At 36.9% G+C, this 23,648-nt stretch overlaps 1 protein-coding gene across 2 annotated transcripts in view; it reads left to right on the forward strand.

The window, feature by feature from the left end:
* Positions 1–20,018, forward strand: part of MUS81 (Restriction endonuclease, type II-like superfamily protein) — a 44,754-nt gene extending 24,736 nt beyond the window's left edge. For both annotated transcript variants that reach the window (XM_089166719.1, XM_089166720.1), the window contains 5 exons: positions 7,347–7,505; positions 7,843–7,922; positions 12,913–13,150; positions 13,380–13,466; positions 19,517–20,018. In XM_089166719.1, the coding sequence (XP_089022845.1) occupies positions 7,347–7,505; positions 7,843–7,922; positions 12,913–13,150; positions 13,380–13,466; positions 19,517–19,621 (669 nt within the window). In that variant the 3' untranslated portion in view covers positions 19,622–20,018. The remainder of the gene's footprint in view (positions 1–7,346; positions 7,506–7,842; positions 7,923–12,912; positions 13,151–13,379; positions 13,467–19,516) is intronic.
* Positions 20,019–23,648: the final 3,630 nt, after the last annotated feature.

The raw sequence follows: 23,648 nt of genomic DNA on the forward strand, positions 1-23,648 counted from the left end.
GATGGCTGCTGTAGATGAAGGTGATCTGCTGGTTCTCGAAGACGATTGCTGCAAATTGAATACAAGAGCTTGGAATTCCATTGTGGCCCTCCCATGAAAGCCATGACTTGTTTCCTGCAAGAATTCTTCAATCTTTATTCAATGTAGACTGCCTTTATAATGAAGAGAATGGCTTATTTGTAATCTTACATCAGAAAAAAAGGATTTGACTCTAATTGGGAAATTAACTTAGACTCAACTAGAACTTAGAAGCTAACCCAACTAGGGTTCCCTTCATAACTTAGGATACCCCTATTAAATAACAACTATATAAATAAAAGACCTAATTATCCATAAAGAGTCCGTCACTTGCACTCAGCCAACTCAATCAATCTAGGACTTTAAAATAGAATTGGACTCAGAGAACTAAAACAAGAATTCTGAAAATAAAACAATCAACTAACTAGGGCTAGACAATGACCAAATTGCCCTTGTATTGGTTTGGCCAACCCTAGGTGCGCCATCTTGGTGGGCCTTGGGACCCCAAACCAGGGGTTTGGCACGTGAGGGCCTTTGTTCACATCAATAAGTGCAAATAAATATTGGCTCAAAGCTGATCCTTGATGTAAGCTAATTGTAATCAGGAATTCACCACCTTCTCTCCCCACCTTCTTACACTAGTCATTGACTCATCGTGCATATTTTTTAACTATGTCCAGATTTTTACTTGCAACATTTCCTTTTTCTAGTATTTGCCAATTTAACGCTTTAGGGACACTATCCTAAGCTTTTCCTATATCAATAAAGACCATATGAAGATCTTTCTTACACTCTCTATAGCTTTCCATATGTCTCTTAATAAGGTAAATAGTTTCCATTATAAATCTTCTTGGCATGAAATGAAATTGGTTTTTTGTGATAGTGGTTTCTTGTCTCAAACTTTTTCAATTACTCTCTTTCATATTTCATAATATGACTCATCAATTTTATTCCTTTACAATTATTGCAACTTCAAATATCTCCTTTATTTTTGTAAATTGTGACCATGATGCTTCTCCTCCATCATCGGGGCATTTCTTTGGGCTTATATTCTTATTAAGCAACTTAATAAGTCAAGCTAGCCCATAGGTTCCTAAGCTTTCCATTCTATGGGATTTCATCCGACCGGTCACCACGGAGCCCCTCCTCTGATGTCCGATCAGACTATAACACCACCTCTCAAATACATCCAACATGTCAACTCAATCCCGACCCTTTGTTTTGGCTATCTTAGAAATAGTTGTTTGCTTATTAATAAATCTAACTCCTTTGCTTCCACAATTCTAACTCCATTCTACTGATTACCATCCCAACCAAGCTCCCATAAGGATGTGCTTTCCTTTGATTCATGAATGACAACAGTACCTGTTATACATGACCCTCATTTCACATCAATAGTGTCCCCGCCACCGTGACTTGTTTGTTGTAAAGATTCAAACAATCTCCTAAGTCCACCGCCATCCTAGGATAGTTAACCTATAGAGAGAAAAGACTTAACTAAATGGCTTGAATGATCAATGTGATCCCAAACTCTTTATTTATAATGATGAAGAATACAATATTACATAATTACCCTCCTAAAATAAGAAAATATACTACATAACAACCAAACAACTCTCTGAGGCATAGATGTTAGTCATCCAAAAAAAAAAGTCTCCCAACCCAGTGAAAATATCAGCCACCAAAAAGGCATCAAAGTCTTTCCAACCCCACAAAGAATTGTAACTCAAGTAGTTGATCACGGCAAAGATTGTGGCTATGGAGGAACCCAACACAGGCTTAACGATTAAGTCTAAGACCGGCAGCAAGCCACCTCACCAGCTCACGCATTTAGACAAGGCATGATATTTTGTTTTTACTTCAAGTCCGTTGCTACTGAAAGTACAATATCCTGATATGGATTTTTTTGTCAAGAGAACTAACACAATCTGCATTTGTATATGCCTTCACTTTAAAATTGTCTGTAGATTATAAAAGAATTTCTCTACCAAGTATAGTCTTCAATTGTACTAGAGTATGTGAGTGACATTTTTCATGAGTCATACATAAATTGGCTTACTAGACTTATAATAAAGGCAATGTCAGGCCTCTATGAGACGAGTAGATTAGCTTCATTACTAGCCTTTGATATCTTCCCTTATCTATTGGTTCTCCCTCTTTTTCCTTGAGTTTTGCTGCAGCTTCGATAAGGGTATCAACTGCCTTACATCCCAACATGCCCGCTTCTGATAATAAGTCTAGGATATACTTCCTCTAGGATAGGTAGATCCCTTTTTCTGATCTAGCAACCTCAATCCCTAGGAAATACTTTAGCTTTCTTAGATCTTTAATATCAAATTCTTTGCCAAGAAAGTTCTCTAACTTCTATATTTCTTCACCATCATTTCCAGTGATGACAACATCATCCACATAAACAATAAGGAAAGTGGTCTTAGTACTTGATTTCTTGACAAACAGAGTATCATTAGCATTATACAGCCAGTAGATGTCACTGCCTTTTGTAGATGTCCAAACCAACATCTAGGAAATTGCTCCAACCCATAAATCAACTGACAAACTTTCCCTTTTACTCTGCTGTCAGAAAAGCCATATGGAATCTCCTTATAGACTTCTTCTTCTAACTCTCCATGTAGGAATGCATTCTTTACATCTAACTGATGCAAATCCCAATTTTGAGTGATGGCCACAGATAGAAGAACCTGGCAGTGTTCAGTTTTGCAACAGGGGAAAGGTCTCCTGATAATCAATCCCATAAGTCTAGGGTAAACCCCTTTGAGACTAGTCTAGCTTTCAAACCTATTAATTGAACCATCAATGTTCTATTTGACCACAAACACCCATTTACAACCTATTGATTTTTTCCTGGAGGAAGAGTGACTAGTTCCTGAGTATCATTTTTCTTCATTGCTTGCTTTCCCTCTATTATTGCTGTCTTTTAATTTTTATCTGCATAGGCTTCTTGCCAATTCATTGAAACATCCACAATAGGTAAAGAGGATATAAAAGCAGGGTAGGAGTCAAAAAAAAAATTATATGAGACCACTTAACTATATGATGTTGAGTCCATGATTTAACTCTTTTTCTAATAGCAATAGGAAGATCAGAAGAAGATACCTTACGGGAAACAGTTGAACCTGAATCTAGAGTAGGAGATTAGAGTGGTAATATGTCAACTTTTTCCACTTGCTCGATTGGGATTCTTCCTCTGATAAGTTTGCACAACCTTTCGTTGGTCAATTTGTCTTTGGAAGACCTCAGTAATGTGCCTCACAAGAGCGCTCTCTCCCTAATAGGATCCTCATAAGGTTCAGAGGAGGGAGGAGGAGAATTAGAATCCTCAGGTATGCTGGCCGAAGGTTCCCCCAAGTCAGGAACTTTTTTCAGAACTTCCAAGGGTTGGGTGAGAACTTCTAAGGGTGGGTGTGGTGGAGTGTGGGGGTCTATATGTGTGACAGGAGTGTCCAAAATGGGAAAGAAGTCAAGAACACCTCTACTCTTGACTCTCCCATTGGAGAAGTGTATAAAAAGGACTAGACTCATTAAAAATCACATCCATGGACACAATTGTCTTCCTGGAAGGAGGATGATAACCCTTGTAACCCTTTTGAATAGATGAGTACCCTAGAAATATGCAGCGTAGGCCGCGGGGTAACAACTGATTCTTGTGGGTCGAATTTCTAGCATAACACACCCAACCTAAGAATTTAGGAAGAATAATAAACCAAGAGCTTTCTTGAAAAACTCCATTGGGACACTTAAAGTCAAGTATCTGATAGGGCATCCTATTCCTAAGATAGGAAGCTATGAGTATAGCATCACTCGGGTACTGGTCTGAAACATTTATTGGCAATCATATGGGAATGAGCTATCTCTAAGAGATGCCGGTTTTTTCTTTCGGCAACCCCATTTTGGGCAACCGTATCAACACAGTTGGTTTGGTGTGTTATGCAAGAATTAGAGACATATCTTTAAAATTGTTTGTCAATATACTCGGTTTTATTTCATTGCGAAGGAATTTCACAGTGGCATTGAATTGAGCCTTATTCATGTTATGAAAATCTTTAAAACATTTAAAAACTTTATTTGTTTTGTTTTAAAAGAAAAATCTAGGTGGACCTAGAATGATAGACACACGTCTGCGAGGTCCCCACACATTTGTATGGATTAACACAAAAGAGATGACACTTCTATTATTAGTGGAAGGTAAATAACTGTAACGGGTTTGCTTTTTGAAAATGCAAGCTTTGCAAAAAAAAAAAAACCTTCTTATTACAAGATGAAACTATGTCTAGAAAAACTTTCCTTAGGAGTACCTATAGGGGGGTGACCTAATCTACACTACCACTGATGAAGATCTGACAAATTGACCAGGTGTGGTGGTGCAAGTATAACAGGTGTAAATCCTTTATTTGGTTCCAACAAGTAGACTCCATTGCCCAGTTTACCACGTCCAATCTCCTTCCTGGTTACGAGATCCTGAAAGACACAGTAGGAAGGGAAAAATGTTACCTCCCAATTCAAATCATTGGTAAGACTACTAATGGAAGAACAATTAGTAGAAAATGACAGGACATCCAAAACTAAGGGCAAAGAAAGTGAAGGAGAGTGTTGTATGGTCCACTTTCCAGCAATGGAAGAGTAAGAGTCATCAACTATACGAACTTTATCTTTCCCTGAGGTAGGGAAATATTGTAAGAAAAGAGATGCATAACTTGTCATATGATCTGTTGCTCTAGTATCGATGATCCATGAAGCTGAACTAGAGGAAGCATAGAAGCTTGTAAAGAGAGTACCTGATGTAGCAAGATAAGAATTTGAGTGTGTAGTGGAACTAACATTAGTAGAGGTTGCTCCAACAGTAGAAGATTGCAACATACATCTGAGAGCAAGTAATTTTTTGGGGAAGAACTGATGTTCGCAATGATACCATAGAAAGCAGTCTTCTACACAGAAAAAAAAAACAAACAAAGAGAGACATTGGCCCTATCCCCTCTTCTGGTCCATTGCCCTTCCTTTGTGCTCTTTTTTTGCTCAAAATCAGCAGGCTTTCCATGTAGTTTTCAACAATTTGCTTGGATATGATAGGCTTGGTGCAGTGCTCACACATGGCCACTTCTTTAGTTGGTTCAATTTTGGAAGAGATAGTGCTAACAATTTGAAGAGCAGATTTCTCTATAGGAGGGTGAAGTATGGCCAAGCGGCAACTTTCCTCACACTGAACAAGAGCATAGGATTGTTCTAGTGTGGGGAAGGGAGAATGGCTCAATACTTGCACTCTAATCTAATCATAATCCACATTCAAATGAGCCAGGAAAACATAAACCCGAGTATTATCAACATGTTTCTTGTAGACAACTACATCATTAGGATTAGTATGATGATAATCTCCATATTGATCTAACTCTTGCCAGAGAGATCTCAATTCAGCATAGTATTGGGCTACAATCAATTATTTCTGTGTAGTCTCATGAAGTTCTTTCCATAGCTCATAGATCTGTGCATCGTTTCCCAACTGTCCCCATATGTCTTTGCAGTAGCCTTCCAAATCTGAGCTGCTGTATTAAGCACTAAATATCCACGGGCAAGATTTAGATGCATGGAATTCATTAGAAATGACATGATTAGGGAGTTGTTCAAAATCCACTTATCCTGGGGAGGGACTGCGGCTGTAGGCTTCATCGTGGTGCCCTTAATGTGACCAATCTGTCCTCTTCCAGCAATAGTCAGATATGCTGATTGAGACCAAATCAAATAATTTCTTCCTTCAAACCTTGCCGAAAGAGGGGTAAGTTTTGGAACTAGTTGGAGCAGCGGTATAGTCGCTTGTTGCCATGCCTTCACAAAATTCTCTACGTGCTGTTCTTCAGTCTAGTCTTAACCTTCCGAAATAATTGAATCCTTGCAGGAGTCGCAAGAAAACTTCAACAATCAAATAGATCTGCGTTTTCATGGAGTTAGGATAAGGAACAACTTCGATTCCCAAAGAATCACCTCATGGATGCTGCCCTAGGATGGAAAAATCAAACCAGAGAGGTTACTGCCTGGCGTAGAAAGGGAAGATACCAGCTGCGGTAACAAAAGAGGGGGGGTTACAGTGGGGGAAGGGTGTCACAGCGATGGCGTGGGAGCTACTACGATGGCAGTTGAGGGAAAGAGTTAGGGGGCCAGCAGCAGCAGGAAGAGAGAGAGTGCACAGTCTCCCCCCCCCTCCTCCTCCTCCTCCTCCTCCTCCTTAGGCTCTGATGCCATATTGAGAGAAAAAAACTGAACTGAATAACTTAAATGATCAATGTGATCCCAAGCCCTTTATTTATAATGATATGAAGAAAATATTACACAATTACCGTTACTTGGAAAACAAGATAACCAATGTAACCACACCTTTTATGAATTTGTGGAGTGAGGGGCACATCTAAGACCACTAGTCTATGTTGTCCAATTAAGCTTTCTCCTGGTATAACCTTGCAATCCTTGCACTTATCTAACCTTCTAGTTAGGAACATACATGACATGCAAACTCAATCAACTTGGTCAGAAAATGATGTAAAGCATCACCATATATAACCAAGGCAGTTGGCTTTTGTGACTCCAGTTTGGCGGCTTATTGTTTGACCATGGAATTTCTGTGTGGACACTAAGGCACCACTAGATAACTGTGGAAGATACTGATCTAATCATGCTGCTTTCATTAAATTTTCCATTCCAGACTTGGCATGAAATTCTTTACATCTATTTGTTGGTTTCTTAATTTATGGGTGTACTTGTAAGTAGTTTTTGCATGTACGTTGTGATATATGGGTTGGATGTCCTTCCCAACCTTTCTACCTTTCAATTAGTATTATTTTTCTTGGTTTCCCAAAACCTGTCATACACCTTATATGCTGTGGCATCTTTGCAACTATTAGTTGACTAGTATTGCTTTCAAATATGTAACCTTTGTGATTAATGTCAGAGTCTCTTTTTATGAATGTTATGGTGTTTTCATTGAAATTAAGGAAAAAATTTTAATTACCATCATTAGGGGTAGACCTTGGGGTGATGTTAGGTGGACAACAGTTGTAGCCTGAGGGCATAGGGCATTGGAACAGCCTTTCAGCAAAAATTGCTGGGGTAAGGCTGCATATGAAAATTCACCCCTCTCCCCCCACTCATGTGGAAGCCTTCGGCCTAGTGTTATTTTTCTTGGTTATCATCTCCCATGTCTTCTATCATAAACTTTGTTTAGCATATGGAATGTTTAGATGCTTATTATCTTCCACCTGCTTCAGTCGATATTTATTCAATACTATTGGTTAAATTCTAATTGTTTTACATTAAACATTCGACAGGTGAGACAGTTAGCAGTTGGTGATGGAATTTGGATAGCTCGGCACAGGTTTCTTAACTCGGAATATGTGCTTGATTTTGTTGTTGAAAGGAAGGAAGTTGATGATCTTCGCCATTCGATCAGGGATAACCGCTATAAAGATCAGAAATTGAGGCTTCTGGTATTGTTTTGCAAGTAAAAGAACTCCTTTTTTCTCTAAAAACTGCTAAGAGTGTCTTTAGGTTGTTTGTTTAAGTGAATTGTAACTGCTGGCTGTTAAGATGGAATTTTGAAGTTTTAAATGACTTCTCTTTTCTCTTTTTGTGGTATACATGGTATCTTAGAGGGATGGCCTTTGATTTTAGCTTTCTTTTTTGTCCCTTTTAATCATTTCTTTTAAGTGTTTACTTCAGGTGTTCTGCCAATAATGTTCTTGCATGTTCTTACACGATGAAGTGTGGGTTGACATCAGACATGCCTTACCTTGTGATATTGAACCTTTTTTTTTTCTTTTCCAGAGGTGTGGACTTAAAAAGCTGATATATCTGGTGGAAGGTGATCCAAATTCTTGTGAAGGAGCTGAAAGCATCAAAACAGCGTAGGCTCTCTCAAGAACTCTCATGGATCATGTTCATTCTGTAGTGGACTAGTTTTTCCATCATGTCTGATTTCTTATGGAATACTAGTATTAACTAGGAGCCAGTTAATGCATGTCTTTCTGAACTTCATATTTTCTAAATTTTGTTTATTTCGTTATAGCTTGAATAGGAATCAGTACTTAGGAAGATTAATATCTATTATTGATATTGTCCATGTAGCCAGTTTCAGGAAGTCTCCTAAATCTGGATTCTCTCTTGATCAATAATAAAGCTGCTGCATAAGAGGGGAGAGCTGCATCCTGCGCAACCCCTCCTCCACCATCTCTTCTCTTGTTATCTTCATCTTTCTCCTCTGTTTCTGTGGCTTTTTTTTTTTTTTTTTTTTTTGGGGTGGGGGGTGGGGAGGTCTGGTTTCCTGAAATTGACAATAAGGTTTGATATATTTGGAAGGATATATGATGGTTTTGAGAATTCCCACTTCTTGATTTGTTCTCTAGGGTGACGATGGTTTGGATTGTATATGACCAACTTTTTTATTTGGGTTCTCCTGGGAAGAGGGAGTGATATAGATTTGGTGGTGATAGCAGGAGATGGTTGGGTATTGATTTGAAGACAATAGCAGGAGATGTTTTGGCTGTTGCTAGCTAGGTACTGGTTGCTTTGTCAATAAATTTGGGAGATGTGTGGACATTTGGTTTTAGGATGACTGGGGATTGGTTATCTTACCCAGGAGGAAATCTTTATTTGTATGTAGAAACTTGAACAAAGATTGAATCTTGAATGAGATCTTTAAGGAATCGAAAAGAGTGCTTGAATCAGTTCTCGTGGGCACTTTCTCACCGCAAGGAGTTAATTGATTCCATACCAGTCCCACGATTTGAGCCCCTTGGGTAGTTTCCCATCACAAGGGAGTCAATTGGATTGAATAGCAGTCCCTCCAGACTCCAGAGTTTAGATTATGCACTAAACTGAGCTCTCACAAGGTGGAAGGCAGCAGCAGCAGCTTGCACAAGAAATCTCATTTATCAAATTCGTAGTCTATAATTGCCCCTATTGCAACTTTGTATAAAAGATTTAAGACAACATTTCTACACTAAAAAGGAAAGGTCAAGCTCAATCCTTCACTTATTAGGTATCCTGAGTTGACTAGGAAAGCAAATTAATAAAGGAAATCAGCTTTTTTTTGGTGATGGATTGAAGGGAATGGGCTTAAAACAGCACTCTTAATAAATCTAATGAAATAAATCCAGTTTTCCTACTTTTTACCCATATTTTGGGCCCATTAGATTGGCCAGTTACAAAGTAAACTCGTTGGATCATAGGCACTATACCTGTAGAACTCAACACTCGGCTTACTTCTAATGACTAGCCTATTTGGGTGATGAATCTGCATCCATAAAGCTGCTAGAGAGGCTTGGTGGCCTTTGTATTCATGAACCTCTGCCATGTTGTATAAATTATTTATTTGAGAAAATGTAGAAAGTAAAGCCCATTGGGAATGGGAATGGAACTTATATGTGGCTGGATAATTGACACCTTAGTGGTTGTATGGCAACATTTTTGTGCCCATTTCCAAGAAATAGGTTTTCCTGTTTCTATACCCATTTCATTGATTCACACTGTTTTTTGGGGGGGGGGGGGTGTTAAAATCATATATGGTTGCATCAGAATGAGCTCGCTTTTGTGACAAAAAAGAAATAGAAACTTCTAGGGTATGCATAAAATAGACACTTAAATAAAACCAAATAAAAAACTTAAACACATTTAATTAAACTTAAACAAATTACATACAATGTGGTTAAACCCTGATTATGCAAATATATGTTTGTAACATATTTTAGACGTTCATATTAACCTTAGCATTTTCAATACCATCCCACCAACACCTGACATTTATTTCATTTTTTTTTCCAGGGTTAAAACCACCAAACATTGTAGTCCATATTGAATTAATCCATGGATATTTTGACAGAAATTGCAACTCAAATGAAACAAAAATCAACAAACACACAAAGGAAAATCATTTTCAAACCCAAATGTTGGAGGTAGGATATCACCACATGAAACAACACGACAACACAAAGCCATAACTATAATTAAACGCCAACCACCACTAATGTGTTATTTCGTTTGCTTCCTCATATAGTTACAAAATGGGTAAAGCTGGAGTATGTTGTTGATTTCCTTCTCCACTCGGTGTGGTCACGATTAATTTCCTGTCCACCACCCAACAATCTCAAAATGCATGAACTGTAAGCTGTCTTCATTGTGTTTCTTCTCAATGGCAGATCCATTTGTCCCACTAAGCTCTGAAATTGCTTCTGCACCCTCCATACTTGTGAGGGAATCAACCACATCATGATGTTGGCATTCTCACTTGTAATCCAGTTTGATATTTTGAAGTTTGAATATCAATAATTCCTGAGGTATGCTCTGTTCCAAGAAGATGATTTTAACATTTCAGCAAAGAGGGCAAGAATATTCAACAAAGTTGAGACAAGCCAAGACTTCAACCAGTTTAAGGTTGTCAACCAAAAAATTTTTTAGGTAAAAAAGAAGGGTATACATAGTATGGATGTTACGGCTTCTGATTATTATCTGTAGATAAAATCAGACTGTGATGCAGAATCAATGGTTTAGTTCAGAACTAATCAATCCTGTTAATTCAAGGGAACAGTACGTAAATTTTCAAGTAACATTTACAATACAAATTACATGGCTTAGATCCCCCAGTTGTGTAGTTTTTAGTCTACTTCAAGTGCAGAGAATATTAAGGAACAGCTAACAGCATCTCTACTAACCTCAAGAAGCCGTCCTATGTAGGTGACATTGTTCATATGCTGGTTCATGTTCAAATGGGCTCTTCTAGCCTGAAAATTTTGGTAACTTTAAGAAAAGATTTCATAGATTCAAGAAGACTGTACTCCAATCAGCAGTTATTGCAGTAGTGATAGACCAAATTCAGTTGAAGCAATCAAACATATAATTACACGCTTGAAATCATGTTAAGATCTTTAAACCTGAAAACTGAATTAGATCAACTGGATTCTGAATATCCTGATCTCGATGCCCCAACTTTGAACTTAAAAAAAGAGAACAAAAATTAGGGAAATCCTTATCAATTAGCATTTCTTCTTTGACAGAAGCTACAGTTGTTGATACTGAAACACAGAAAAACTAGTCAGTTTTTCCCCATTGTGGTTGGGTTGGGTTGGTCCTGCTTTAGGGTTGATTAGCTATGGGGATTTCCTGTATTTGATGATCAAGCAAACATTTATCTCACTGCTAGTGTATGTTTGCTCCCTATCTAGCATCCATTGATGTTCTTTTTTATATGAGCTTATACTTTTCAGACAATGATGTGACATTTATCATGGTCTTTGATTCTATGCAGATATCTTAAATCAATAAACACTAAAATCAGATGAAATCCATACAAATATAAAAACAAAATATACATTCAATGCTATGAGCACCTGAATATGATTTGCAAGCAAGTCACTGTTCTTTTTGAAAAACCGGTCATCAACAATTTTACAAATCAGGGATGTCAAAAAATTTCACAGCAGATAGGAAAAAGAACAAACTGATTTGTGGTTAAACTGTGGTTTCAATTTGAAACTGATTTCAACAGCTAGGAACAAGAAGAAAACCCTACCATTTGAAAAGTACATGTCTAGATTGATGGAGTTGCAGCTAGAGTTCGATGGATCTCCTTGCTTCTAGGATTCGACAGAGTGTAGGCTTCAATCGCAGCTAGGGTTCAATAGAGTCGCAGTTAGGGTTTGGCCACAGATGCCTTCAACTGATGGAGGACAAAGTGGCCTTTGACGATGGATCAGTGCACAAAACAAGCTTCACGGATGGAGATCAGAGAGAGGAGAACAAGTGAGAGAGTTGCAGGATTGAGAGTGTTGAATCTAATGAGTTTTGCTTTAGGAATTGTGTAGAGGGAGCAAAACCAGCCATCTGATTTCATGATTGGCATCCAGTTGACATAGAGGTAGGTGGAGTGGGGCACTTAGTGATTTTCCAGAGGAGCTACTGGACCTTATTCAGAAGGATGCAGAGTTCATGCTTACTTTAAAATGTAATGGGTTTTGGTCCCCCATCCCCCTCCCCCCCTTTTTCTTGTATAGGACTTTGGGTAGGAGGTTGCCTTCTGTATCCCCGTTTTTCTAATACAAAAACAACCATTTATCTAGGGAAAAATGGGGGAAATCTTATATTCCTTCATGCAAGTACAAGAGGCTGACACTATGGGCTGCATTTGACATGTGCATCGCCACATAGAAAATATAGGAAGTACCACTCTGATATATAACAGATAGTCATATATTATCTTGCTGTGTGACTTGCTAGGGTAGCCTCACAGCATTTGACAGTTTGAATTTGGATTACGAATTGAATTTATGGATATATTGAAAGGCTCCAGCTCACACAGGTGGTAGGTTGATATGTAGTTGCTATGTTAGCCATCAATAAATTGATCTAATCCTGAGTCTTTGGAACTCTGCGGCAGGAGGACCTGCCGGGGGGGGGGTATGAGTGAAAAAACCTATACATATTACCCTACATGAGGCTTATTATTCATTTTACTGCAGTAGGTGCACTGCCATGTCTTTATGCTCTTCTAAATTTTTTTTAAAGGAGTTTGCTTATAGCAGAAGCTAATCACTACAGATAGACTGTACTCAAGCAAGCATCAGCCATCGATCAGACCAAAAACTCAATATCACTGTTCCTACAAGCTTTTTGTGAGCTTATATAAAGTAGGAAATTCTTAGTTACATGAGTATTCTCAATATTTTATCCAGTATGTCAAGTCTTGGACCTTTGGAAAACTAAGAATCAAGTTCTTTTATTTTTGGGGTTATTTTTTGTAGATTTCCTGCATTCATGCATCTTTTTTCCCAGCATGCTTATGTACCTTTTTGTTTTCCATTTATTTTTCATCTTTCCTTCATGAAGTCCTTTTATTACTGGCAGTTGTTTCACAACCGAGATTCTGGAAGGCTTTGATGTGCAGAGAACAAGTGGCTTGTCGGATACAGTGAAGAGATATGCTCATCTCACGCTAGCAATAACCCACTATTACAGAACACAGTTTTCTGAGGATGAGATCAGGACCACTGGGAAATCTCCTACTTATGATGAATTCATCAAGAAGTGTAGAGACCTTGACAAGATGACTGTCAGTGATGTATTTGCTCTCCAACTCATGCAAGTAAGAACATTTATGTGCTCTTAGTTACACTGTAAAACATATCCTTGAATATCAGGTCTTGGTTTGCTGGATAAATTTAATGCTTGCTAGCTTTCTTAGTTTCCTTCCATCTAAAACATCTGTTCAATTTTGAAGCTGCATTTTTTTATTGCCATTTATCCATCATACATTGGCTTTATATGAATCATCATAATAGTTGCTTAGTTCACCTCTTGTTTGATGGATTCAGGTCCCACAAGTAACTGAGGAGATTGCTGTTGCTGTTCTTGATCTGTACCCTACACTTCTATCACTTGCCCAAGCATATAGTCTTCTGGTGAGTAGAATTTTTGTGGAAATAATGGTAGTAACTTCCAGGACAATCTATTACGGTACGGAATTTGTGGACTGCATACATATTTAGCTTGACCATTCTAACCATTAGCTACCATAAGGAATAATCTAGACTGATAATGTGTGTTACTTACAAGGAAGAAAAACCAAAAAAGAACCCCCCAAAACAGGAAAACCGCCCCGGCCCAAAAAAAACCAAAAACCCTGAAAATTGGAACTTCAATTTCGGGCCTCATATGGACTCAAAATGATTTGGATTCTTGTATACTACCTATTTCAAGCATAATAAACACAATGGAACTAGTATTTTGTAAAAAACAAAACTATTGAAAATTTATCATTCAAGTATACTAACAAATTCTTGGTTCAAGTCCAGGATTGCATACGCATAGAATCAACAACATACATGAATTGTTTGGTACAATGGTTACATATACAACAAGTCAACAAAATAAAATGACCAACTAGATCATGTGATGGTGTCTCAAATATATTAAGCTAAAGCCTATATGTCATATACACATAAAATAAAAATACATAATTGTAAGGAATAATTATTAAAATAAAAAAATGAAGGGAAATGGTAGACTTATTATGTTGTAGATAAGTTTAACAAAACACAATTATAGATCATAATCCTAGGCTAAACATATATTAATTTCAAGGCAATACAAGATCAAAAAAAAAAAAAAGTTAGTGAGGATATTCAAGTTGAAATGGGCAAAAAAAGCAAACAGGGTGTTTAAGGCAAAGGGGTGAAAATTAGGTGAAATGGGATAGAAATCAACAAATGCTAAGGAAATACAAGTGTGGATTTGGATGCATAAATTGGTCGATAACTAGAATATGGATACATTGCCTACAAACTAGAATGAAATATTTGACCATGGAAAATGTATTCCTTAATTTATCATGGACCCCACTGTATTTACAGCACCTCCACTTTGGGTAGTCCAGGATTGCAATGCTTTATTTTGGCAATTGACCAACTTGGGCTGACACATATCATGTGAGAAAGGAAAATTGGGAGTCCACTCAAGGTTGTAATTGCGGAATAGACTGTTTCAGAGGGTATTATGTTCAGCTTTTGAGCTTATCAAAGAGATTGAGAGATTTAGTGAGGATACAAGTTGAAATGGTCAACAAACATGTGGAAATGTTAAGGATACATGTAAAATACAGTTTTGGAGCATAAAACGATAACTAGAATATGTCATGCATACAAACTAGAATGAAATATGACGAGGAAAATGCATTCAACTGATTATTTATAAATTTTGAGATTGTTTATATTTTCTGATACCACAAGGAACAATAGTTAATTCAAACTCAAGATTAGTGTAAATGGATAACCGAAATTCGCATCCGCATCTATTTAGAAGTATCCAAATCCGTCCGGTTACTAATGGGATGCGGATATGGTATGCCCCTTTTCTACCGATTATTATTCCGATTAAGTTACTTATTTAGATTTATTTTTGAAATTTTTTACTTGATATATGTGACTATTTTTCTAGATTTTCTACTAAGATCATGGAAAAAAATCGAAATGGTCGAAATTTCGACTGAAATGCCTGCAAAATTCCAAATCAAAACGAAATACAGGTATAGGCACGAAATGTATCTTATATTGTTTCGTATCGACTGAATATCGGTCTATACGAGTTGATATTTCGGCCCGATACCATATCGGGCCTAAATGATACCTGCGTAAGTTATAAAATACCTTGTTTCGACCCAGTTTCGACATAACGACGGAATTTCAACCTACTGAGCCATATCGCTAGAGCCATTTCGAGTTGTGTTTGAATTTTTTGCTGATTTTTCTTGTTTTCATCCCCTTCTACACCTAATTTCTAGTATTCCATTTCCATCAAACACTTGATTTGCTCCTCCATTTGTGCATTTTCTCAAATCTTGCAAGGTGAGTAACCAACTTCCTCATTTTTTTATTTTTGTTTCATTTTTGCCTTAAATCATGTTAGATTGCTTCCAAATTTATATATGTTTACTTTAGAGTATTGATCTATGAATTTGTAGTGTCAAAATTTTATTTTTTATTTTTCTGTTATTAAAAATTATTTACTAAATTATGTATATTGCTAAAATTGTATATGTATAGTACATGTATAAGCTTCAAATGAATGTATGTGAGAGTTGAGACACCATATTGCTGTGATAGTGTTGAATTAAAATTTTTTTCTGTTAATTATGTAATTTTACTGTATTTAATATATATTTAAATAATTAAAAAATATTTAAATATTAAAAAAACTAATTAATTTTTGTTTTAAATTTTAAAATAACGGAGTATTAGTGGAAGCATGTATGTAATTTTTGGAGCATGTTGTGGATATTTTTAAGATAGTTTGTGTGTATTTTATATATTTTAAAATTATTTATATATTAAAAAATACTTATATAGTTATACATATATATATATTATATTTAAAAATAGGAGGTTATTATTAGAAGCATGTATGTCATTTTTGGAGCATATTGTGGAGCTTTTCAAGATACTTAGTGTGTGTTTCTTGTATCAGGCACTCTATTTTAAAGATGTCAGAAGTTTTTTAGTAAACTAGTAGTTTTATAGTGTTTATTATGCTTGAAAAAGCTAGTATGCAAAAATCCAAATCAATTTGAGTGCATTTGAGGCTCGAAATTGAGTTTTCAAGAATCAGGAAAGAAGTATCCAATTTCGGTCGAAAAAACCTCGAAATTTCAACATTTTCCAAGGTCGAAATGTTCATATCAATCGAAATTTCTTCCTTAACTAAGATAACTACCAAAGTTGTTAAATTCTTAAATTGCAAACCTAATCCTTACAAATAGAATGTAAAGTTGTCAACAGATAGTCAAAAACTTGTATTATATCTGTATTCATTTTTATTTATAAGAATCTACTTAAGAAAATAACTATCAGATTATCATCTGAATCCGACAGAATACGTCCGAAAACCGATAGGATATTATTCGAATTCGTCCGAATATAATAGGATGCGGATATGGTATACTATCCGATCCAATCCGATCCGTTTACACCCCTACTCAAGAGTTGTTAGTGGCCTTCGGTGCAATTGAAATGTTTGAATAGACCAAGCATATCCAATAACTAGATTAAAAATGAATAGTAGTTCAGAGTTAGACGAGACTTAAGGTATCCAAAATCTTTTTAATCTTTAAAAATTTTAATTTGCTAAAATAAAAAAATAAAAAAATGTAAAAAGAAGTGATGCATGCATAATGTTTTTCAATGTTACATGTGATTTCCGAACGGCATCTTGAACCCTAATGCATTAATCATGTATCAAGATTCTTGGTTTCGAGGCCAGTTTTAGCTAGCCTAGAAAACAAGATATGATATGTTCCAATTGAAACCTGGTGCTTTTTCCAGACCAACTCAAAACCATGGACTAGTTCCAGGCAGCCTCGATTTTCTCTGTATTGCCGATTAATTTATTTTCACAAAGAGAACATTCAGAACAATATGTTGTGTTTTTTTATGAAAGTTTCTAGTGTAGATTAAATGATCTTGTATACTCTAATAAGTTTTGTTGGGAAATACCATGTCAGCATTGTCACATCAGCCTCCATTAGTTTTGAGGATAACAAACTTGAATTACTAATGGCTATATTTAGTTGTATTTGTCTAGTTCAATATGAGAGCAAGTGGACCAAATCCAACTCAATGCCGAATGCCTAGGCCCAAGTCAAGGCCAAGGCCAAGGCCAAGACCAAGACCAAGACCGAGCCAAGATGGACATGAAATCTAAGTCAAGATGAGCATGAAGAATGGAATACTAGAATACTTAAGAACGTCAATGATCATCAACTCAAGCTCAAGCAAGAAGACTTAGCAAATTAGGACTTAAGTCACTTCATGTACACTCATATGTAATTGCACTCAATTATACACATATCATGTCACTAAACTGACCTAGGACATGTTAGGAGAGTGTATGAGGCCTAGGATTGGCTAGAAACCCTAAAAACCCAATCAAGCCCTTGAATGCACATTATTGTGCACTCTGTGCTGCAGAACGTTCGTCTGATCCAGACGGTCGTCTGTCTGGTCACAAAGAGCCAGACGAACCAGACTTTAGCCCAAGGGCTATTTTTTAAACGGCTATTTTTTAGATGGAGCTCCGTTGTATTTAGACAGGACTTCGTCGTGGACTGAAATTCCGAGAAATTTCTATCCGTTGAGAGGTTGGGCCAAGCAATTGAATGCCATCTATATAAGCCCAACCAACCCCATTAGAGAGCTTTGAACTTTGTCAATTGATCAACTACTCCCCAAGTACTCTCAAGCTCCCAAATTACAAGAAATCACTTGTTTTGCCTCTCACCCTTACTCCACCCTTGAATAACATACCCTTGAATAACATACCAAGATGTTTAAGCAAGTTCATTAGAGCAAAGCTTGAGGTGATTGAAGGTTTTTTATTTTGAAGGTCATTAGTGGTGCAAATCATATCATTTGGGCATACAACTCTTATTGCATCACATTCAACACAAGAGGTAATGTCACACCTCTTGTTAGGTAACATCCTTCTCTTGCATTTTTTCAATTCTAGTCTAGGTAGATTAGAATTGATTTTGGGTTTTCTTGCCCGTGTACAAAGATTGAAAATGGTGCTCTTGCCCGTGAACAAAGATTGAAGAGGGTGCTCTTGCTTTAGGATAAACAAAGATTGTAGAGGGTGCTTTTGCCTGTGAATAAAGATTCTAAAAGTGTGCTCTTGCCCTGTAACAAATCTTTTAAGTGTTTGATTCTCTACCCACCATATTGAAAGAGAATCACTAGTGTAAATCTCTCTGAGGCCAAGAGAGGAGTAGGGAGTAGACATAGACTTGTAAAGTCGAACCACTATAAATTCTTGTGTTGTGGTTGTTTGTTATTGTTTAATTTCATTTGAATTTTCAATTTACTTTGAATTTGCAATCAAGCTGAAAAATTGGCGAATTCCACTAGTTGTAACCTAATCACCCCCTCCTCTAGTTGCACCAACAAGTTCAAATATAGTGTGTTTAATTGCGTACTCCTTGAACTTTAGAAAAATAGTTCTATGAATTCTTACACCTTTGAGGTGCCAAAGCATTCTTTATAGAAGGGGGGGGGGCGCAGGGATGGACATTGAATGTGATTGTTAGAGTTTATAATCTGCATCACTGCATGCTTCAACAACTAGAAGGCAGCGACACTTATTTAAGGGTAATTCGACATATAACCTAGTTTTAGTTTAGCTTTGTTTCATTTTTTCCATCTCATTTTGCACTTAATGGTAAGAAAGGGCCTTAACTCAACTGTAAGCTTGCTTCACTTGTTTGACTTGGGAAGCAGCCTCTTTGTAATGTGGAAGGTAAGACTGTAGATTGTGATCCTGCCTAGATCCTCCAGTGGTGGGAGCTTCATGCACTGGACACTCTTTTTTTGCATTTGAAGTGGGATTTGAGAACCTTTCTGAATATACATGAATAGAAATGTGGTATTCTAGATTGGATACTTTCCTTGAGGAATTTGTTAGATGCTTTCATGTGGTGCCTTTTTCAAATATTTTATAAAGAAATTATGATTCATTTGCATATAGTAAAGGAAGATGATGACCTCGAGAACTCTGTTGTTCATTATGAATAGAGTTTAGCTATTTCTTCCAAAGTTTCTTTTTGTTAATTTTTAAGGATATTCACCTTCTTATTGTCTTCATCTTGGGGTGAATCATAAATCTTTTGTAATAGTCAGGGATAGGTAAAAAAGGATGTGTTCCCCCAGGGTGTCCTACTTTGGTTTCTGTATGTCTGGCTTTGGAATATTCAACGGACAGGATATGTAGTTACATGGTTCAAATTAACTTTCTTAAGGCATATCCTGCTTGAATGTTTTATATGCATCCTTGTTACTCCATAAGAATTTGAATGCAATTTAATTTGTTGGGCTGAATTAATATCTGATTTATTTTGATGTTCTCTTTCTGTATAAGAAACTCTGAACTCTGTTCTCACTTCTGGTAATGTTTGTTATTGTTGAAGGATGGTTGTGTAGGTGCACAAGAACAGATGCTGAAAAAGCAAAGCAACAATCTCATTGGTGCGGCTGCTAGCACGAACATCTTCCAGCTAGTTTGGGGTGGTTGATAGATTGCACATGCCTCTCTTTTTCTGTACAAAAACCATGGAGAAAACTGTATTACAAAGAGAATCAGGCTTCTTTTCATTATAGTGCTTCCTTTGAGTTGAAAATCTATAGTGAAAGATCTCCATTTTGTTGGTTGTATGTATATTCTGCAGCCTTATTGCAACTGAATGAGGCTACATTGATCCTCATTAGCCAATCAACTCTATTCAAAGCCTTACTTGTTATTGATCTTAAGCCATAGATGTCTCTCATTACCATTTTTACTACTTTTTGTCCTATTTCTAGCAATTTTATTTCTTGTAAACTGAATCATCTCCACTTCTTCTCCTTGCTGGAGCAGTAGATGCTAATTAATTATCTTCAAAAAGTTACTGGAATGTGTATGTATTTTGTCACATTGTGGAGGATAATGTCTTTGAACATTGAACTATGGTTCTAATGCTTCACATGTCAAAATCGTGTTCATAAGAAAATATAATAATGCATTTTCATTATTTAGTTTGAATAAGGGTTGCAGGCTGAATTTAAAAAGTTGCTTTGTTAGAAGGTATTATGAAGTGGCATGAGAATGCTATCACAGTTAGAACCCTTTCTGTGTAACTAGGGTCATTTTTTACAGTTGGCTTTTCGTTTTGCTGAAGAAATTTGAGAACATGGAACAGCTGGAATATTAATTTTGTATTATCAGCAGCAGAGAAAGTCGTTTGAGGTGGTGGCATAACCACGTTCAACAGAGGCCTATAAATGCCCTTGTACAGAAAAATGATTTAATCCAAGTTGAAAGAACTTAAAAAGCTAGGGGTAGATTTAAGGGGTAGATTTAAGATAACATTAGGCCTTCTATCTAGCATGACACAAATGGAATTGATTGGAGGGCAAAAATCCAATTCATGTAGTCAACCCCATTAAGACATTGTTGTTGTAGAAAGTAAATGTACAAGATATATTATTGCACTGCAAATGCTACGATGTATAGTTTCTTTTGAATGTTATGATGTGTAGTTAGAGAAAAGAGTATTCATGATGTGTTGCTAGATGAACCTTTGTATTATCCAGCAGAAAAAATGTTGTAATGTTATTGAGGTCCCTATCAGGAAGGGACGATGAAGACTACCCAGTACCTAGAGGGTAGATACAAAAGAACTGAAGAAGATACACATACAATAGAACTGAATAAGATACATTAACTTCTATTTACTCTTTTTTCTCTGTAGAATACAGTTCAGGATACCAGCTTGGCTGGATCACTACTCGATCTAAAAAGTGGGAGGAACATCTCTTGAAGCAGAGAAAGCTGTGCTTTGTCTGATCCAATGGTTCTAGGCCCTAATCCAAGAGGTGACGAGGAACAAAATTAGCTCTCAAGCTCCGGTTCTGAACTTGCTGTTTCTGGAGAATTCATTGGTTTTATCCTGTTCAAGGGCAGATTGGTGAACTGTTTGAGTTTTCAAATCTCCATCCACAGGGGAATGAATGGTATGAAGCAAATCAGAGGGAAAGAAATTGCAGTTCATGGTTCCTTATGATGACCTTCTGGGTAACAACTTGCTTTTGCATTTGGATTTTTTTCTCCATTGACAGGGAATTGCTGATGAGGAAGAAAATCAGTGGGAAAGAAGTTGTAGAGGAGACTGGACATTGTTATTTCTCAGATGAAACTTTGTGAAGAACAAAAAGATTGCTTGCAGAGCAGGAGACTGGATGGTTTGGTTCCTCTTTGGCTTTGCTTATATAAGGAGAAGAAAATGTCAGGTGTGGACTCTCCTACTAAGGTACAAATCATATGCCTTTACCAGTCATGTATGTCGTATGGTATCTACATAGTTGATAGAAAAAACATTAGTCTTAATTGTCGAGGGTTGGGTCACCCCTTGACACAAAAGGAGCTTCAAGGTTTAGTACATAATTTTCAACCCTTTCTTTTGTTTCTTTGTGAAGTTAGGTCTTCTAAAGTTCAACCCCAACTTTTGTGCAAAAAATGGGGGTTCTCCAGTTTTTTGTTTTCTCCTCCAAAGGGCCATTTTGGGGGCTTACTTCTGTTCTAGGACTCATCAGTTAATGTAGATGTTGTGTGGCAGTCACACTAGTGTTTCCATGTAATTGTCTCTACAAACTCAATGAAGTGGTTACAAACTTTTGTGTCTCTGAACTCATCTACAACTACACAGAAAGAGCAATGGGATGCATTGCATGAACTAGGCTCCTTTGTAGACTTTTTTTGGGTCCTAAATGGTGATTGGAACTGTTACATATCAGTAAATGATAGGAAAGGAGGTACACCTCTGTCTTGGAAAGATGTGCTACCTTTCAACACTTTCATATCAGCATTTAACCTTCTTCGCCTCCCATCTCATGGTTTGCACGTTACTTGGAATAGCAAGCAAACATGTATCCATCGCATGGAAGGTATTCTGGATCATTTTTTCTCCAACTCTGAATGGCTACATTTATTTCCAGAAGCCAACATTCAACATGTCACATTCACTACTTCAGACCATGCATTGCTCGTGATGAACACCGACTCTCATTTAAACTTCACATCAAAACCTATCAGGTTTGAACACTTTTGGATCCAAGAGGACTCGTATCTGAATCTCATAGCTATGCATTGGCAAACACATTCTCAATCCTCAGCTTCTTCGTATGTACTCCAGTATCTCATGTCGCTCAAACCCATTCTCAAGACTTGGAACAGACAAGTGGTGAAACACCGGGAAACTAATGAAAAGAAAATCAGGCCAACCCTTCATTTGGAATATCAAACACCATTATTGTCTCATTCACAACCATGGTACATGACAGAAAAAACATCGTTAGATTCTCTTAACAAAGTTCTAAAGCGAATCTACTTAAAATGGGCCCAAAAGTCACCAAATATCTGGTGTTCGAGTGGTAATCGCAACATACGTTTTTTCCACTTAACCACTTTGAAATGCAGATCGGGCAATTGAATCTGATCCATCACTCATCAGGGCATGTGCTTAACAGATCAAAAAATCATTCCTCAAGCCTTTTAGCAACACTTTCAACACATATATACTACAGGTAAATTCACACCCCTGAAAATTATTTCTCTATGGTGCATTGACGTGTCACCAATGCAGATCGTAACTTCTTATAACATAAGAAGAGATCAAGATTGCAGTATTCGATTCAAATGGGCTCAAGAAACATGGACCTAATGGGTTCCCAGGCCTTTTCTGTCAAACCTCTTAGAATGACGTTAGCCAAGATATCATTCAGATGGTAAAAGAATTCTTTCTTTTGGGCCATTTCAATCCAGCTCTGAATCATACATATATTTCTCTAATCCTTGAAGTGGACACTCCACAATCAGTCAATAACTTTCGCCCTATCAATCTCTATAACTAACGAGATTATATCAAAAGTCCTTGTGAACAGATTGAAACAAAGCCTTCCCCATTTGATTTCATTTCAACATAATGGATTTATTAAAGGCTGCCAAATCCAAGATAAAATGGATGAGTTGATGAAAAGAAAGCTATAACCTTATGTGAGTAGTCATAGGGCATGAGGAGTCAAATTCAGGATCTCAGGCTTTCTTAAACGATGAGTTCTTACCAACTCTAATATTATCTTGGGGTTCCCATTTCAAATGAAAATTTTTTATAGCTCATGGAACTCAAATAGAGAGGGATAACTGAGTTTTGTGATTCTATATTTCAACCAATAAGAAATTTTGAATAGGAATGTTGTATGACCTCTACAATGAGCTGATGATTTATAGGATCAGGGAACCACAAGGGTATACCAAATGGTACCAATTAACAACCGTTGGATCACATAGAGGACTTGTCTTCTTAAAATCATCAAATTTTTGAAAGATGACGTGATCCCTTGGATGGGAATCATGGTTTGGAGAACTGAACAATATTATGTGTAGTATTGATCTAATGATACATTTTGATATCTAGAGAAACGCTCGGTACACGGGCAAACCATAGAGTGATAGAAGGAAAAATCTTTGTGGGCTCCAAAGAAACAAGTGTTAGTGCGGCTAGTGAA

This window comes from Hakea prostrata, chromosome 8 (genome assembly GCF_041222555.1).
Source record: "Hakea prostrata isolate BN-2017 chromosome 8, UWA_Hpros_2, whole genome shotgun sequence".
Taxonomy (NCBI): Eukaryota; Viridiplantae; Streptophyta; class Magnoliopsida; order Proteales; family Proteaceae; genus Hakea; species Hakea prostrata.